The 20321-nt window shown below is 40.2% G+C and overlaps 1 protein-coding gene across 3 annotated transcripts in view; it reads right to left on the bottom strand.

The window, feature by feature from the left end:
* lrrk2 (leucine-rich repeat kinase 2) overlaps nucleotides 1–20321 on the bottom strand; it is a 157843-nt gene that overhangs the window by 62832 nt on the left and 74690 nt on the right. For all 3 annotated transcript variants that reach the window (XM_080207288.1, XM_080207289.1, XM_080207290.1), the window contains 7 exons: nucleotides 18082–18343; nucleotides 16827–17006; nucleotides 15953–16044; nucleotides 12938–13010; nucleotides 6852–7072; nucleotides 5852–6096; nucleotides 2727–2875 (listed from right to left, as the gene is read on the bottom strand). In XM_080207288.1, the coding sequence (XP_080063414.1) occupies nucleotides 2727–2875; nucleotides 5852–6096; nucleotides 6852–7072; nucleotides 12938–13010; nucleotides 15953–16044; nucleotides 16827–17006; nucleotides 18082–18343 (1222 nt within the window). The remainder of the gene's footprint in view (nucleotides 1–2726; nucleotides 2876–5851; nucleotides 6097–6851; nucleotides 7073–12937; nucleotides 13011–15952; nucleotides 16045–16826; nucleotides 17007–18081; nucleotides 18344–20321) is intronic.

Below are 20321 nucleotides of genomic sequence, written 5' to 3'. Positions count from 1 at the left end.
GGCAAAAGGCGAGGAATTATAGGCCTGTTAGTTTAACATCTGTTGTAGGTAAAATGTTAGAATCCGTCATCAAGGAGGAAATAGCGAGGCATCTTGAGGGGAACTGCTTGATAGAGCAGACGCAGCACGGTTTCATTAAAGGGAAGTCGTGTCTGACAAATTTACTGGAGTTCTATGAGGATGTGTCTAGGGCGGTGGATAGAGGAGAGCCGGTGGATGTGGTCTTTCTTGATTTTCAGAAGGCGTTTGACAAGGTACCTCACAAGAGGTTATTGCAGAACGTCAGGGGGCATGGAGTTGGGGGTAGGGTGTTAGCGTGGATAGAGGACTGGTTGTCAAATAGGAGGCAGAGAGTGGGGGTCAACGGGTGCTATTCGGATTGGCGGATGGTGACTAGTGGAGTGCCCCAGGGGTCGGTGCTGGGGCCTCAGCTATTTACCATTTATATAGATGATCTGGAGGAGGGAACCGAGTGTAGGGTGTCGAAATTTGCTGATGACACCAAAATTGGTGGAAAGGCAAATTGTGCGGAGGGTGGGGAGAGTCTACAGAAGGATCTAGATAGGCTGGGCGAATGGGCCAGGAAATGGAAAATGGAATTTAGTGTTGGCAAGTGCGAGGTGGTCCACTTTGGTAGGAATAATGGTAGGAAGGATTATTACTTACGTGGAGAAAAACTGCAGCAGGCAACGGTGCAGTGGGACCTCGGGGTCTTTGTGCATGCAGGGGGTTGAGCTATGAGGAGAGGCTGAAAAAATTGGGCTTGTACTCGTTAGAGTTTAGAAGAATGAGGGGAGATCTCATTGAGACGTATAAGATGATGAATGGGATGGATAGGATAGAGGTGGAGAGACTCTTCCCGCTCAGAAAGGATAGCAGGACTAGGGGGCACAGCCTCAAGATAAAGGGGGGGCGGTTTAGAACAGAGTTGAGGAGGAACTTCTTCACTCAAAGGGTGGTGAATCTCTGGAATTCTCTGCCCATTGAAGTGGTGGAGGCTACCTCGCTAAATATTTTTAAGACGCGGGTTGATGGGTTTTTGATAAGAGAGGGGATTAAGGGTTATGGGAAGAGGGCGGGAATGTGGAACTGAACCATAACAGATCAGCCATGATCTTATTGAATGGCGGGGCAGGCTCGAAGGGCTAGTTGGCCTACTCCTGCTCCTATTTCTTATGTTCTTATGTTCTTAAGACAATAAGATTGAAAACATTTTCCGAATAAAAAAAATTATTGTGCAACGAAATATAACATTCGGAACCTTTATTGAAATAATGTAGTTTCATGTCAAAGAAATAAAAACCGAAGATATAAGGCATCTGCTGATTGGCTTATTTCAATTTTAAAATGTACTAGGCTACACAGGCATTTTAAATACAAAAAAAGCAATTTATTTCTGCAGAGTCCAGCCAAATACAGTAATGTCCTGATGGAAGAATGCTTTCTGTTACAAATTGTGCTATATAGCACAACGCAACTTCTAAATCTGAAATTATAGGCAACAAAAACATTTGACGTTTATTCCTTCTATAAGCGTTTTCCAAGTTTATTCCATTATTCATGGAGATATCCTATCCACACAAATTTGGATATTTCCATTTCCTAGTTAGACTGGGGTAGTCAGTTAAAAAAACTCAAAAGCTTTTAAACATTTCTATTAGTTGCACCCAAGAGAGCCAGCTTTATTTTAGAGTCCTTTCATGGGCCAAAAACAAATATTAGTCAACCAAGCAAAAGGGGTTAGGGGGCTTACTTTTAGCGATTTCTTTTGCCCAGTTCCCTCTGAGAAGAACAGGAACACCTAGGCACATCTCCCGCCAAGACAGCAGAGTGACATAGTGGTTAACACTTTCACCTCATAGGTCCAGGGATCTGGGTTCGATTCTGGCTTGGGTCACTGTCTGTGTGGAGTTTGCACATTCTCCCCATAGTCTGCGTGGGTTCCCTCCGAGTGCTCCGGTTTTCTCCCACAGTCCAAAGACTGTGTTAGGGTTAGGTTGATAGACCATGCTAAATTGCCCCTAAGTGTCCTGGGATGTGTAATTAGAGGGATTTAGCTGGGTAAATGTGTGGGGCTGTTGGGAATAGGGCCTGTGATGGAACTGTTGTTGGTGCAGACTCGATGGGCTGAATGGCCTCCTTCTGCACTGTAGGGTTTCTATGATTTCCATGAAGGAATGTTCCTCTACTCAAAGGAAAACAGGTCTATACTGAGATATCCAGAAGAATCACGCATTGGTTGAACGCAAAACTCACAAGAATACCGGATTGTAGTTAACTACTTCAGGCAATTTTAAACTCATATTTCACATCTCAAGAAATAGACCTATTAGGGTCTAGGCAGAGTAGATAGATGGAAAATGTTCCCTTTGGTGGAAAGGTTGATAACCAGAGGACACCGATCTAAACTGAATGGCTAAAGAATCAAAGGTGACATGATGAAAAAGGTTTTTTATTTAAACACACCAAATGGTTATGATCTGGAATACACTGTCTGAAAGAGTGGTGGAGGCAGATACAGAAAGGGATTGGATAAGCAGTTGAAGGGGGAAAAAGCAGTTACAATGAAGGACAGGAGCTTGGGGGCTGCTCCAGCAGGAAGCTGCCACACACTGGAAGGGCTGGATGACCTCCTGTGCTGTAAAAAGCCTATAACCTTTAGACAAGTATACATTTACATCAAAAAAACTACTTGGCCTTTGCGACTTAATTACAATTATACTTACTGAGACGATTCTCCGAGACTCTGAACGTTTCTAACTTTGAGCACTGGATCAGAAATGTATCCACAATGGAGGTGATGCAATTCTGACTAAGATCTAGTAGATTAAGCTCAGTCAAACTCATCGAAGATACAACTGTCCTCATTTTGTTTCTAAAATGTAAGGGAAAAGTAGCCAAGTTAAATAAAAGCTTCCAAACTCTACAAAAAAAATTAGCTCAAAAACATACAAATTGTAAATATTAAATCACATCAAATTCATGGTCTGAACTGGGCCTCTCGCAGTTCTCAGACTTATTCAACAATTATAAATGGCGTGGGGGGGTGGGTGTGGGGCTGGAAAATCAGTTCTCAAATCATATCTACATTACTGTTGCATTTAGTTCATTGGCCTCTGCCTCAGATTTTATTCAAAACAAATATAATTTCTGGATTGATATGACAGCCACATGGCGATCCATACCAGCTCAGATGGAAAAGCATGTTCTCAATTTAGTTTGGAATATTATTCTGTTGATGGCTGAGAAAAATCTCTGGTCTGAGCAAGGATTTCAAATATTATACAACATATACAAAATTAGGGGTTTTTTTCATTTACCTGATTTACCAGTTTTTATTCATTCATTGGATGGGCACACATTGACACAGCCATCATTTATTACCAATCCCAAATTACCCTTAACTGAGTGGCTTGTTCGACTGTTTCACAGTCAATTGTTGTGGGTTTGGCCAGACTGGAGAAGGACAGTAGCTTTTCTTCCTTAAAGAATACTAGTGAACCAGGTGAGTTTCCACAACAGTTGATTGTTACACGGTCGCCATTGTTGAAACTAGTTCTTTTCTTTAATTCCAAATTTAGTTAATTAAATTTAAATTCCTCAGCGGCCATAGAGTGATTTAAACCCATGTCTCTGGATCATTAGCAGAGGCTTCGGTTTCTTTTTATATTTTTGTGATTCTATCTGTAAGCAACAACATACCAATAAACAGATGCATTGAAAACCAAAGGATGAAAGTGAATTAGGCAACTATTCCAAGATTAAAATAACAAACCCTTGTTTATTTTGTTTACCTGTCAGTTAAGAAGTTAAAGTTTATTTATTAGTCACAAGTAAGGCTTACATTAGCTCTACAATGAAGTTACTGTGAAATTCTCCTGGTCACCACAGTCCGGTGCCTGTTTGGGTCAATGCACCCAACCAGCATGTTTTTCAGAATGTGGGAGGAAACTGAAGCACCTGGAGGAAACCCACACAGACACAGGGAGGACATGCAAACTTACACAGGCAGTGACCCAAGCTGGGAATCAAACCCGGATCCCTGGTGCTGTGAAGTAGCAGTGCTAACCACTATGCTACTGTGCCACAGACCTGATTTCAGCTGATTTATCCATGCAGCAATCTTTAAGGCTTTATTCAGCCAGTTGGCATTTCAGTGAGGTTAGAAAGCAACTAAAATGGAAGTTAAATGAAAAGAGTATGATTACATAAATGGGAAAGAGAATAAAGGAAGCAAAGCATTCCAGCTTCTGACACTAAGTTGGCTTTCCTGCAGTTTGTTCATTCGTGGAACCATACTTCTTCCAAGTTAGTTTTTTTAAAAGGATCATCCTGGCATCACTATGGTAGATGGGACTATTCATCAGAATTAGGTAATTTAGCTCTGGAAAGTAAACAAAAAAAGTTTTCTTGCCAGAAATGGACAATTCATCACTTACCTACTCTGCTACTAAAGGAATTTTAACCTTTCTATTTGATGGGTTTGAGCTATAGGGATGAAATTTAGCCAGATTCTGCCAAAAACACTGCACAAATGTTAGAAAAATTCATAGCCGTTGTTGAATAGCTTGCAACAAGAAAAAATCATGTTCAACTGATAAAGGTCTATAACTAAGAACACAACTTCATGATAACGGATTAAGTACAATTCTTTTGTATAGCTTTACATTTCAGGATTCTTAGTAATGCTTTGGGATCACATTGCCCAATTCAGTTTGTTTACCTCTGAGAAGTGAAATCTAAGGGCGTATCATACGATATAATAATCTGGTTACTTAGCATTTGCAGTGGTACATGAACTAAGGTGCATCTCTGGTCAACATCTCCTTGTTCATATTTACTGCCAAAACTCCACTGAGTAGTGATATACCAAAGTACACTGAAAACTACCCCGTCAATCTCCAGCCAATGCGAAATTTAAAATGTCAATGTCTGGATTTAGCATCAGTTAAACATTGTACAATAGTGGTATGATGGACTTTTTCAGTTGTAACTCACCAGCCTGCAAATGAACATTATAAAGGCTTGAATTAGAAATGTAAGCTTATGATAGTATATAAAGACCATAGGGATCCCACTAGGTGACAGATTATTGCAATCCTTTCCACAGTGGCAGAGTTAATTGAATCTTCTGCCTTGACGGCAAGAACTTCTGTAAATGTGGTATTCAACATGTAGCCAGGGCAAACCTTTGCATGGCTTGAGCACAATAACTTCAGATGTATACTATACTAATTATAATTGCAATATAATTCAGCCATCTATTTGTTTTATTGACAATATCTTGGTAAAGACTGTAGTCAGTGAGGAGTTTACTTCCACTCTCAGTCTCTTCCATAGCTACTTGAATCTATTCATTAAGGATGTACTCACTTAATTTCTCACCAGGATGAATCCAGCATAGCTCATTTGCAAAAGATTGTTGCAGTCCATATGTCATTTCCTGGCAGCTTTGTTAGACTCAAAAGTTCTCCTCTTCCTCACCACCACCCACACATCCACTTCAACTCACTTTTCTCGTCATCATTGGGAAGCCAAATAGTTTACAAACACATCATTTATAGCATTAAGAACATGGTGGGGTCCAGTACCAGTCTGTATACAATTATATTTGGTACATCCTTTTGCCTAACATCATTCTTATTACCCACATCCTTTCTTTAAGCAAATTCCTCAGCCATTTTCAAATATCATGCATACGCTGTGCCTGAAAATTGTGTTCCAGCCTTTCACCTTCAATCCCATTAATATTGCTTTGAAAATTTTCACATTTAACATGCTTAAGTAACTAGCAATCTCATTGGCAATAACCAGAGTGACTTGTATGCAGAAACTCTCTCTCAAAACTCACCCTTTAAGTAACAGTTCTTGCAATTTTTCAGCAGCTTTATCAAGACCATCTGGAAAAGAGAGGAGTTGATTTTGCGACAAATTTAACTTTTTCAGGGTTGGACACCTGGAGTTCAAAGTCAGAGAATGGCCAATATTGTTTCTGGAGATATCAAGGGAGGTAATGGACTGCATTTCAAGCAAACATGAAGGAAAGGAAGTGAACTTGTTGTTGCTTATATCCAAGTCAGTCAAACACTTGAGAATCTAGGGAATAAAAATGAATCATATTAGAGAAATTACAAATCCTATTTCAAAGCAAATCAATAATAAGTGATTTGTTTTCTCCATTAGGTTGCATTAGAAGTAGTTCGGTGTCAGCATTTTCCAATTCAACATGTCCTCAAATAATTTCAGGCTGTTAGTTTGACAAGTGCATTAAACGTGTCTAATGTGGCATGATTGTCATGTCACTTTCTAAACAAATCTGTCGCTTTCTTTGAAGAATTCTATAACACAATTTTCTAAAAAGAAAAGGGTCCAAAAACTGGCAAAGGGATCATGAAACAAAGTTGCATCACATCCATTGCTTCAAAGGCAGGCTGTGCACAAACACTTATCTGTTGGACACCATTTTTCTTAACGTGATAGAGAAGAAGGTGCTCGCATCATAGTAGGTATATTGAGGCCCTGATTAGCGGGGGAGCTGAAACCATTGAAGTTTTGATATCCACTATTTTAGCAGCAAAAATACAGTGGGTGGAACTGAAAAAAAGGGCACTAAGGAGCTGAATTTTGCAGCTTCTTTTACTCAAATCTGCAGTGCAGTTAAGACTGCTGCCGAGTATTTTAATCAGCTATTGCAGGTTTTGCAATAGATTTCACTAGAACATAATTCTTCCCTCCTTGATTTTTTGACTTTTCTCATGTTACATATGGTCACCACAATGCTGAAACACAATTTTCATTGATTGAGAATTTCTGGAAACTGCTTCTAATAAAAGACACATGACAGTTCTTACAGTGCTCAAATCTTGGGAGAAGTTTGTTAAGTTATTTTGACTTAAGTCCAGTTTCTGAAGTTGTGCGAGTTGTGCAGCAATACAACACGTCTGACTGATGGAGTTTAGATTTTCTAAGTCATTTGCAGAAAGATCCAATGACCAGATGAATTCTGTCTCAGAAGCAAGCTGCATCACCTGGTCTTGCACATTTCCAAAAGAGGGTCTTTTTGATGCACAATCTAGGATTAAGCATACAATTTTTTTAAGTCACATAATTAATTCCCTCACATTTTAAGAATTGTTCATGTTATGAATGAAATGTATGAACACAAGAGAAAAAGTTACTGTTCTGAAAATCAAAGTGAATCCAATTCTTTTTGTAAAGCACATGCAACCATTTCTAATTAGCAGATTTTCAGAGACTCGAACCCTTCTCCCTCCTTCAAATCCACATCAATCTGAGCAAATTATTTTCTCCACTAGTAAACGTGAAACGTGTCGAGGGATACATGTAGTTAAAATAATGTTCCAAATGCCATTGGTCATAGAAACATAGAACAGTACAGCCCTTTGGCCCTCAATGTTGCACTGAGCTATGTCCAAACCCAAGATCAAGCTATCCCCCTCCCTATAATTCTGGTGTGCTCCATGTGCCTATCTAATAACCGCTTGAAAGTCCCTAAAGTGTACGACTCCACTATCACAGCAGGCAGTGTATTCCACAACCCTACCACTCTCTGAGTGAAGAATCTACCTCAGACATCCCTCCTATATCTCCCACCATGAACCTTATAGTTATGCCCCCTATTAACAGCTACATGCACCCGAGGAAATAATCTCTGCACGTCCACTCTATCATCATCTTATAAACCTCTATCAAGTCGCCTCTCATCTTCCTTCGCTCGAAAGAGAAAAGCCCCAGTTCCCTCAACCTTTCCTCATAAAACCTACCCTCCAAACCAGGCAGCATCCTGGTAAATCATAGAATCCCTACAGTGCAGAAGGAGGCCATTCAGCCTATCAAGTCACACTGCACTGACCACAATCCCACCAAGGCCCTAAGCCCATTATCCCATACATTTACCCGAACTAGTCCCCTTGACACTATGGGGCAATTTAGTACGGCCAATCCACCTAACCTGCACACATCTTTGGACTGTGGGAGAAAACCCATGCTGACACAGGGAGAATGTTCAAACTCCACATAGATAGAGACCCAAGCCAGAAATTGAACCCAGGTTACTGGCACAGTGAGGCAACAGTACTAACCACTGTGCCACTATGCCGCCTGCTTGCAGTTAAATGGAAGAGTATAATCTTGCTTCACTCTTCATTCCAATTCATGCACTACAGTCAGTGGATTTTGAACTCAAAAATAAATCTAGAATTAAAAGCTAGTCTAATGGTGATCACAAAATCATTGTCAAGTGCTGTAAAGCCCAACTAGTTCACTAATGTCCTTTAGGGAAGAAAATCTGCCATCACACCTAGTCTGGCCTACACATGATTCTAGACCCACAACAATGCAGCTGGCTCTTAGCAGCCCTCCGAAATGGCCTTGCAAGCCACTCATTTCATAAAAGTGGAAAAAAAAGGAAAATGAAATTGGACAGAACCAAAATCAACGTAGTCACTAGAAAGAATAGCAACACATCAAGCCTTGCTGACCCTGCATGGTACTCTTTACTAACATTTGGGGGTTGTGCCAAAATAGGAAAGCTGTCAGGCTAGTCAAGTACATCCTGACATCATCTATAGGGTACAAGTGGTGAGTATGACTATGACCCAGACACTACCATGACGATCCCTGGACATATCCTGTCCAATCTACAGAGCATACCCATCAGGGGAAGTGGCACAAAGTATAGAACCGAAAGGCAGTTTCCCCGAGAGTTCTTAACATCGACTCTGATGGCATCAAGTCAAACACAAGGAAAACAGCTGGTTCCAAGACAGAAAACTTCCTCCATCTCATCTTCACCAATCTACTTGCCAAAGGAGACCCCTGATATCATTAGTAAGGGTGAGCACAGCACTCTCCTTGTGGGGATGGAAGTCCCATCTTCACACGAAGGATATCCTCCATTGTATAATGTAGCACTATCAGCATGCTAAATGTGATAGACTTCAGAGTCAAGGAACTGAAAAATATGCATTCATGAGGCACTGTGGGTCATCAGTAGCAGCAGAATTATATGCAACCATAATCTGTAACCTCATCCCTCTTTCCACCTTTACTATCAAGCTGGGGCATCAATCCTAGTTCAATGAAGAATGCAGGAGACTATACCAAGAACAGTGCCAGGTATATCTAGAAATAAGATGCCAACCTGGTGAAGCCACAACATAAACACTTGTATGCTTTAAAGCAAAAGTAGCATGCAATTGACAAGGCTAGGCAATCTCACAACTAAGAGATCAAATCCATGTTTTACAGTCCTGGCACAACGAGTAATGAATGGTGGTAGACAATTAAACAACTAACTGGGGGCGGATGTTCCACAAATATTCTTAGCCTTAATGATGGGGGGAGTCCAACACATCAGTACAAAAGACATGGCTGAATCCTTTACATCCATCTTCAGCCAGAAATGCTGGGTGGATGATGTATCCTCGCCTCCTCCAGAGATCTCCAGTTTCACAGATGCCAGTCTTTGGCCAATTCAATTTACTCCATGTGATCTCAAGAAATGGCTTAAGTACTGTATGCTACAAAGTATCCTTGACAATATCTTACAGCTCTAGTATACAGCTATACTATATAGCTGTAATAACATATAGCACTACTTCAAAATACCTCAGGAATAGCAGCGGTTCTGAATATTGTCTGGGTCTTGCTGCTCCAAACATGCTGTGTCCCTAGTCACTGTTGCGGTACAGCTACCACACCAGCATCTACCTGGCAATTTGGAGAATTGTCCAGGTATCTGTTGTCCAAAGAGAGCAGGACCAATCCAATCTGGCCAAATACCAACCAATATATTCTCAATCATCATCAAAGTGATGGAAAGCGTCATTAATAGCACTATGAAATAGAACTTATTCAGCACTGCTCACTGGCACTCAGTTTGGGTCATGCTAGGGACACTCAGTTCTTGACCTCATTACAGTCTTGGTACAAACATGGACAAAAGAGCTGAACTCCAGAGGTGAGGTGACAGTAATTACCCTTGACATCAAGGCAACATTTAACCAAGTATGTCATCAAAAAGCCCAAGCAAAACTGACGTCAGTGTGAATCAAGAAGCAAAGCTTTCCATTGGTTGGAGGCAAAGGAAGATGGTTGTGGTTATTGGTGGTCAATTAGCTCAGTTCTGCAACACAAGATTGCTGCAGGAACTCCTTAAGGTAGTGTCCTAGAACCAGCCAGTTTCAGCTGTTTCATCAATGACCTTCTTTCCATCATATCAGAAGTGGGGATGATCGCACAATCTTCAGCACCATTCATGACTCCTCAGATAATGAAACAGTCTGTATCCAAATGCAGCAAATCTGGATAATACTCATATTTTTAAAAAATATATTAATTTTAACGGATTTTGGCATGGCTGGCTATGCCAACATTTATCACCCATCCCTATCTGCTCTTCAGAAGGTGATGGTGAGTTGCCTCTTGAATCACTGTAGTCTATGAGGTGTAGGTACAACCAGTTAAGGAGGGAATTCCAGGATTTTGATCCAGTGACAATGACGAAATGGCATTATATTTCCAAGTCAGGAAGATGAGTGACTTGGAGGGGAACCTCCATGTGGTGGTGATGTTCCTAGGTATCTCTGTGCTTCTATAGATAGGATTTGTAGGCTTGAAAGGTGCAGACCTAAGAAACATTGGTGAGTTCCTGCAATGCATCTTGTAGATGGTACACAAGGTTACCACTGGTCATCAGTAATGGAGAAAGTGAATGTTTGTGGAAGGGGTAGCAATCAAACAGGCTGCTTTTTCCTGGAGAAAGTCTAAAGTATTATTGATCTTATATACAACATTGTAGTAATTTGTTGTTATGGCCACAGAAGTAAGAGGGGGAGGGATTTTATTTATTTAAATGGTTGCCAGTTGCTTTACGAGCTGATCACATGATTTGGCAGGGTCTTTGCAAAGGCTATTGTTTTACTTACAGTTTTTACTCTGTGCAGTGCAGAGAACAGCTTTTCAATAAACTTTGTTGTTATTAGTTTGAACCTATGTATGCAAACCACGTTCTCTTTTCGTTAAAACCCACAACCCCTAAATTGTTAAGACATTACAACATTGACAAGAAACTGAACTGGACCAGCCACATAAATACCTGGGCATCAAAAGCAGGTCAGAGACTGGGAATTCTGTGGTGATTAAGCCACCTCCTGTCTCCCCCAACAGCAGTCCACTGTCTATAAGACATTAGTCAGGAGTGTAATGGAGTAGTATTCACTTGCCTGGATCAGTGCAGCACCCACTTAGGAAGCTCAACACCATCCAGAACAAAGCTGCCTGCTTGACTGGCAACCCATCCACCACAATAAACATTCACGCCTTCCATGACTGATACATAGTGGCAGCGTTTTGTACCATCAACATTTACTGCAGGAAAGGCTCCTTTGACAGAACCTTCCAAACCCATAGTCTCTAACATCTGAAAGGACAAGGGCAGCCAATGCGAGCACTCTACATGCCTCACATCATCCTGATTTAGAACTGTATCACTTCCATCTCTGTTCTTTCACTGTCTCTGGGTCAAAATCCTGGAGCTCCCTTCTTGGGAGCACTGTGAATTTCCCTACAACACAGACTGCAAATGGTTCAAGATGACAACACACTACCACTTTCTCAACGGGAATTAGGGATGGACAGTGAACAGCGGTCTGGCAACCAACACCCACATTCTATGAATGAATACATCTTTAAAAAAACTGAACTGAGAGCATTGAATTAAGAGAATAAGATCAAATTTCAAATAGTGCTGAACGTGTGGCATATATGTGTGTGTGTGTGTGTGTGTATGTATATACACGTGTGTGGGAGTCGGGGGGGGGGGGGGGGGGGGGGGGGTGGGTGGGTGGTGCAGGGCAATGTGGCCAACCAGAAACAACACTGGGAGAAAAGCATTAAGGCGGGTGGACTGGCAAGCAGAAAAATGATTCACACAGGAAAGGGCAAATCCAAGAAAATTCCATCCCCCAAAGAAAGGATCAAATACATATGCCGGAATTCTCCCAAAAAAATTTGAGGTGTCAGATTTGCATGAAAACTGGTGTAATTTGCACTGTTTTTTTCAGTGGGAGTTCAGAGAAGAATCTCCCACACTCTGTACACTGCAGAGGCCACCAGTATGAATATGTTAAATTTCAGGACATGGGGCCTATTCCCACCAAAGAGACTTAAATCAGTGTGCTGAGCGTGTCACTGCACATGCCCCAACCTGTCAGCCCAACATTGGCGCATGCACAGTGGCTCTGCACTACCAGCCTCCCGATTACTGGCCAGCTCAATCACTGGTCAGCCCTCCAATCCCTGCAATGTTGGCTCTCCACCTTCCATGGCCCAATCGCTGGACCACCCCCCCCCCCTACAACCTTTCCTGGCTTCACCCACCTCCCCTGCTCTTAGGCTCAACTGTACTAGCAAGTGAATAAATTAAGGTAAAGGGGAGGCGGTTTAGAACGGAGTTGAGGAGGAACTTCTTCATTCAAAGGGTGGTGAATCTCTGGAATTCTCTGCCCGTTGAAGTGGTGGAGGCTGCCTCGCTAAATATTTTTAAGAAGCGGGTTGATGGGTTCTTGATAAGAGAGGGGATTAAGGGTTATGGAGAGAGGGCGGGAAAGTGGAACTGAGCCACGACAGATCAGCCATGATCTTATTGAATGGCGGGGCAGGCTCAAAGGGCTAGATGGCCTACTCCTGCTCCTATTTCTTATGTTCTTAATGCAGCAGGATGGGTGAATTGCCCCATGGACTGCCTCTCTGGTGATGGTAATGGGGAGCAAGTGCCTTGGAATTATTTGTAGAACAATCATCCCAGCGATAATGATAAGTGAATGTTGGAGGTTTTTCTGAAATATTTTATATCAGTGCTGAGTTGAAATGGTTTCACATGGCACAGTTACAGTTCAGATTTTTTTTTTGTTACCTGGTTGATGAAACACATGAGAAATAAATCTCCGCCTTGGGTTAACTGCAGGCTCAACATCATCAAGTGAACCCTATCAGTGCAAACAAATTTGTATAAAAAAATGCATTAGAAACATCTTCACAAGTTAATTCAATTAACATTAACTCGTTCACAAAAACACTTCTGCTCAGATTATTAGTGCCCAGAGCTTTTTTCTTACGTAACAATTATCACTGTGTTCATTATAAAAATGTCAAAATTATGAACAGATTATTGCCAGATTATGAATAACCTATAGTATGGAGGTATTGGAGAAAGTGATAAAATATCCACAATGGTTTTGGTAGAATTGGAAGGATAATTAGCAGGAAAGGTTTAGCAGGACAGGACTCTTTTTCTGCGAGAAAAGAGAAGGCTGAGGGGGATATGATTTAAGATTATGAAAGTGTTTGATAGAATGGTCACATAGAAGATGTTTCCAGTACTGAGGGACACTAAATCTAGGAGCCATAGATGTAAAGGACTTCTTTACTCAAAGAGTAATAAAAATGTGGATCTCATTACCACAGTTCAGTTGCATTTAAGGGGCAGCTAAGGATGGCAAGGTGCCACAGAGTTAGCAATACAGTCTCACCGTGCTAGAGACCTGGGTCAAATTCCAGCCTTGGGTGAATGTGTGGAATTTTCCCTGTGCCCTCTGTGGGTTTCCTCCTACTGTCCAAAGATGAGCAGCTTAGGTGGATTGGCCAAACTAAATTGTCCCTTAGTGTCCCAAGATATATAGGCTAGGGGAATTAGTGGGGTAAATGCGGGGTTATGGAAGTAGGATTTGTGTAAAATACTCTTAGAGAATTGGTGCAGACTCAATGGACCAAATGGTCTCCTTCTGCACTTCAGGGATTCTATGACTCTATGATGATAAATAAGCAGGGCAGAAAGAAATAGAAGGATATACCACTAGGGTTGGACAAATGCGGGGGTGGAGGCTCATTTAGGTCATGGTCAGGCTGAATGGTCCGATTTTGTGCTCCAGACTCTGTGGAACTATGGATTCATAGAGTCATAAAGATTTACAACATGGAAACAGGCCCTTTGGCTGAACTTTTAACCCCTAAGCTAGTCCCAGTTGCTCACATTTGGCCCATGTAACTGTCTACACGCTTTTTAAAAGACAGAAGTTATACCCACTTCTACTACTACCTCTGGCAGCCTGTTCCAGACACTCACCACCCTCTGTGTGAAATATTGCCCTTTTGGACCCTTTTGTATCTCTCGCCTCAAACCTATGTCCTCTAGTTTTATTCTCCTCTACATTTGGGAGAAGATATTGACTACCTAGCTGATCTATGCCCCTCATTATTTTATAGACCTCTACTGGATTGCCCCTCAGCTTCCTATGCTCCAGAAAAATACGTCCCAATCTATCCAGCCTCTGCTTATAACTTAAACTATCAAGTCCCAGTAGCATTCTAATAAATATTTTTCTGCACTCTTCCTAGTTTAACAATATCCTTTCTATAATGGGGTAACTAGAACAGTATTCCAAGTGTGGCCTTACCAATATCCTGTATAATTTCAACAAGACGTTCCAACTCCTGTATTCAATGTTCTGACCAATGAAACCAAGCATGCTGAATGCCTTCTTCACCATTCTGTCCACATGTAACTCCACTTTCAAGGAGCTATAAACCTGTACCCCTAGATCTCTTTGTTCGATAACTCTCCTCAACACCCTACCATTAACTGAGTAAGTCCTGCCCTGGTTCGATCTACCAAAATGCATCACCTCTCATTTATCAAATTAAGCTCCATCTGCCATTCATCAGCCCACTGGCCCAATTGATCAAGATCCCATTGCAATCCGAGGTAACCTTCTTCACTGTCCACTATGCCACCAATCTTGGGGTCATCTGCAAACCATGCTACTAAATTCTCATCCAAATCATTAATATAAATGACAAATAACACTGGACTCAGCACTGATCCCTGAGGCACATCGCTGGTCACAGGCCTCCCGTTTGAAAAACAACCCTCTACAATCACCCTCTGTTGTCTGTCATCACGCCAATTTTGTATCCATTTGGCTACCTCACCCTGGAACCCATGAGATTTAACCTTATGCAACAACCTACCATGTGCTACTTTGTCAAAGACCTTGCTAAAGTCCAAGTAGACAACATCAATTGCACAAGTCACAGGAAGAAATTTTGACATAACACATGGTACAAATGCAAGAATTATCACGAACATGAAGTATGCACAGTTTTGTTGAAACACTCAAACCAAACTTTCTATTTGCCCTGAAATGCACGGGGACCTTGTCTGGCAGCACAAATGAAGCCATCAGCGGTGGCTCAGTTGCCCATACTCTCACCTGTTTATCAGAAGTGGGTATAAGTCCCACTTCAGAGACTTGAGTTGACACTCCACTGAAGTACTGATGGAATTCTGCAACTCAAATGATCCACCATTAAAACAACTGGACACACCTACAGTAGCAGTTTATCAACCAGCATAAAAATGCTATCAATTTTAGTTGCCACAACTAAAATCTTTAAAACCACTATATGAAGTTGCCTATTAAAATTACTTGGAACATGTTAAAGACACAACATAATTCCCATGGTATTACTCAAATAACATTTGGAATTCAATGCACATGAGTAGTTGGATACAAGTGGCTTGTTCATAAATTCAGTCTCAAATTTGTCCATGAGCTGAGAACTTGACTAGGCTTAATATTTCCCATCATTAGTTAGAATTTTTAGTTTTGAAATGTTAATGATTATTTCAAATTTTTGACCAATTATTTCAACTTAGATACTTTAAATTTCAGTTTTTTGGCATGGAACCAGTATTTGTTGTTAAATTTTGATTATTCCCTACTAATAAGCAGTTGGCAAATAGTAACCAAAAAGCAAGCTGGAAACCAACAGAGATGGGAAATAATACAATTACCATAAAAGGGAGGCATACCAGATAAAGTAATGACGTTACTTTGCATTCTTTTTCTTTTCTAATTAATTAACTTACCAGAGAGTTGCCAGGTCCTAAATGAACAGTACACTCATTATGCACTCCAGTATGCAAGGGGCAGTTTGGATTTTGAACTATGACATAATTCTCTAAATTTAAAAAGAGAAAAAAATAATTTGGTATTTGTACATTCAATGAGGAAATTGAAATGCATGGAATTTGCTGTGGGCCACACATTCAACACAACCAACCTTTTTGTAATTTAAATATAAACCAATGGTGGAGGAAAAGATCTTTAAAGAATTTCTCTTCTTAGCCATGAAGCTTATGTTCATATAACCTAAAAGCTCCAGAGATGCAAATTTTAAGCTCAAATATACCATATATCAATGTTTACTTGGTTTACATATGCAAGGACATTCAAATGCTGCCTTCAATTTCAGCTATCAAAAAATAACATCTACAATATGTTTTGCAGAGCAAATTTTGAGACCTATTAATAAATTTTGACAATTCCTGCTACAGAACCATGCACCAAATATTGTTGGTAGAATTCCACACAAAAATAATTTCTTTTTAACAAATGCAAGCAAAATATCTAGTGGGAAGGCAAGATCAGAATATCAAATTTGACGGTCAATCACAATCAAAACGTAAGGCTTGAAGGGTGGAATGGCTTATTCCTGCTTCTAGTTTCGGTGTTTTTATGTTTTGAAAATAGTCATAATTGTTAATGGAACAATATGAGTAGCAGTATAAGCGTTCAAAAGGACTTTCTGCATTTGTAACAGACAAGTGAATACTATGGCTAACTCTTGACTTGATGATAATATTTTGTGCCTGTAAAAAAGGAACAAAAACCAACAATGAACTGGTGATAAAGCAAAGAATAAAATCAGCAAGATTGTGTGAACATCTATCATATGCAAACCTTCATTCTCCACATCATCGAAAAGACTGCTTTCTTCCGTATCAGTTGTTGACACATCTGATAATACAGCGCAATCGTTGCTCTTGTCCAATGCTTCCTCAGAATAGCTCAGTTCAGAAATTGTACTTGAACTTTGCATTAATGACCCATCCTTTTGCAAAAGGCTTGTCAAGGAAGCACCTGTGGCAATAGAACATGAAAGTAATGATCATTAGTTTGCCTGCAGTTAAAAAAAAAAATTGCAAAACTTGTCCAGCCATAGGCATTTACATGCAAAGGCACACATTTCTTAGCCCATCATGGTGGTTAATTAGCACTATTGGGTAGAAAGTTCTGATGTTACGACTGTTCTTCCTAGTTCAGAAATGCCCAATCACAGCATGGGGCGCATTGGTCTGCCTCCAAAAGTAAAGCAAGTGGAGTAAAAGGTAGGTTGAAAGAAAATCACTACTGTAGCACTTATAAACTGGGCAAGGGAAGGGGGTGGAAATTGTAGAGTGACAGCATTTAGGAGCAATGTGTTTGGCTCCAAACTTCTACATATCCCATTTAAGTTTATTAGTGTCACAAGTAGGCTTACATTAGCACGACAATGAAGTTACTGTGAAAATCCCCCAGTTGCCAACTCCCTGGATTACAGGAGCAAATGTGTGTTAAATTCAACGAAAGATGATCACCATATCAAAAATCTAATGCATCATAAAGTATGATAAAAATGGGAAGCTTATTGCTAAGTTATGATGCTGTGCACATGGTGAATTATTAAATGATTCTAAAATATGGTATAGAGTGAGGTTTCTAGGAATAAATGGTGCCACATAACATTAAGTTTAATGGTGTCTTGAATAAAGGTGGCACAGTTTTAGAGTGAAAGCATTAACGTGTGGCTTGAAATTCAATTAAATCCTCTTTCCATTCAGCCCTGATGTCAGCAATATAACTGTGATGTCAAGTAACCAAGAACCAGGGTGGGTGGGTGGGGGGGTGTTTGTGTGTGTGTGTGTGTTGGGAGTGAGTGGGTGGGTGGGTGTCAGACTGTCAGCAAATCAGGCACCTGAGCAGTGAGATTGAAACTGCATTCTTAGACTTCAGAACAGGTCATCTACTTCTAGGCTGTACATTGTAAATAGCCCGAGAAAGAGACGAAAATAAGAAAGAAATGCGGAATAAGCACGCTTAGAAAATATTAGTCATACTGCTCACTAACATTAACTGTCAAATCAAAAAAAGTGAAACCATCTTTTTATGTACTTACTCAGCTGCTGTTTTGAAATGGGGAACTTTTCATCAGGAAACAATGGACGTAACCAAGTAGCTTCAATCTTGCCTATATGAAGTCCACCAAGGCAAATGGCCTTATTGTTTTGGTCCAATCCAAGTTTTCTTAAAAGCAAGCTTATGATTTTGTCATTACCCATCTTAATGCTGGTGTCTAATGCTTTCCGAATATCTTGCTCACGTGCTCCACTGTTAAGCAAAAGCTCCACTAACAATGGATTGTTGCTTTGCTTACAAGCCTATGAAAACCATCAAGAAGTTGTTAAAATTCAAGTGCTATGAACATAACCAAGCAAAATTACAGGAAGCTTTTTTATTCTTCCTGAGGTCTAAAAAGCACAATACCATTTTTTCTCAGATAATGGAAGCAGTATTATTATGAAGGAGTGCATGAGTTTAGGTGTGGGTTGCAGATCGCCAGTGGTGAGGGGGTTAAATCTTGCAAAAATGCAAACCAATCTTTGGCTCAAACATACTGACTGCTAATTAGTTAAGGGGCCTGTTACGCTGGTGATGGGGAAGTAGTATAGAATTCTTAGTAAGAGGCCCTTCATTTTAGTTTTAATAATAATAAATAGACTAAGTTAAGGGAATTATAAAATATTTATATAGAGTGAGAATTCACAATCTGCTTGGAACAAATATGTAAAGGTATTGTAAACTGTGTAACCACAAATTAACCAAGTATTATATGGTTAAACTGTATTTTCAATATATATGTATTGTGAAACTTGGCCAACTTCGCATGTTGGGAAACACAGTGGTGTACAGATCAAATTCTTTTAACACAATGGAGCTTAGAAAGGCAGTTTATCTTATCTGTTTTGGATACATAAAAGCAAGTTTAATAATAGGCCTGGAATGGAGGGGAATAAATTTGTTTATGGGTAGTGAGGCTGGAGCAGTCTCTTTGCTGATAAAATGAGGCCCCGGTTCAAGCAAGAGAATTACTCCTTTTGCCAATTAAAATTCACAGATGTTAGCTATGGCCTTGGACACCAGATTGACATTGGTCCAGTTTCCTAGGTAACGGGGAGAGGAACCTACAGGGGCAATAAGCTAATGATCTCCTAATCCTATTGACAGGTGGAATGTTATTGGTGAAAGTAATACTGTGTAATAATGCAATTGGACCCTTCAGTCTGGGTGACAAGTCTGGGCGGGATATTGAAATGTTCAGAATAATATGACAATTTTATGATTGTGGTATTATCTCAAAATCGGCAGTCAGCTTCCCATGGCTGTACTGCCTCCTGATGCACACATTGGCAAATAAATTCCTTTTCATTCTTTAACTCCGTGCTGACTTTGTAGTCTATGCATTAATTGAGTGGCATCACTCAGTACAAGATACCCCAATGGGACACCTCAGAAAATTCCTCTTACAGCTACATTCCAAATAAAAAATGCTAAATACTCAACTGGAACACAACTTTATGATCACGTTCATAAGTTCCCTGTGCTTCCTCAAAATCATCACTGAAAGCAACACAAGAATGCAGTAAATTTTCAGCTGTTTTTCTTTTAGTCTGCAGCTGGAAAAGTAGGTAGCAGTGATATCTGAATGATCTGCAAGCTCCTCTTAAGATTCTGGATTCTTTTTGAGATAATTGTCCTTGTCAGAATATGAAACAATCCTTTTAATTGGAGCATCATACAAATATATGCCCCAACTTAAAGTGTGTCAGATGAGGACCTTGAAGAGTTCTCTAAATAATTAAATCAAGCAGGAAAACAGTTCAAAATATCATCATTGTCAGGGGAATTCTTAAGCTAGGAAGATTCTCCATCTCCACACAACCCCAGCTTGATCTGCACACATGCATGCAAGGCTGGATAATTGTGGCCTATACTTTATTGCTGCAGAAGCCTGGTACAAGTAAAAACAGGTTTTTTATTAGACATGAGTTTTGCATTGTTTCAACTGAATTACATTTTGTCATTTTCCTTTTTCTTTCAATGCATTTCCTTTATATTTCTGAGTTCAATTTGATATATTCCAATTCTGTGTTCTTCCATCAGCTACCATGGTTTTTCTGTCATCCATTCTTGCTTTTGAAGTGCTTAACATTTGTTGGATCTTTTAACTTCAGTATTTTCCATTAGGATCTCCTTGAACATGTTAAACTCCTCTCAGTATTTCTTTCATCTACACTGCTGCAAAGTGGTTCCTACCCTCGACTTGGAATGCATTTTAATTGCCGGCTCTTTCAGCCT

The sequence above is a fragment of the Carcharhinus amblyrhynchos genome, chromosome 19 (genome assembly GCF_965287045.1).
Source record: "Carcharhinus amblyrhynchos chromosome 19, sCarAmb.v2.hapA, whole genome shotgun sequence".
Lineage (NCBI taxonomy): Eukaryota > Metazoa > Chordata > Chondrichthyes > Carcharhiniformes > Carcharhinidae > Carcharhinus > Carcharhinus amblyrhynchos.
This window is presented reverse-complemented; position numbering and strand designations above follow the sequence as displayed.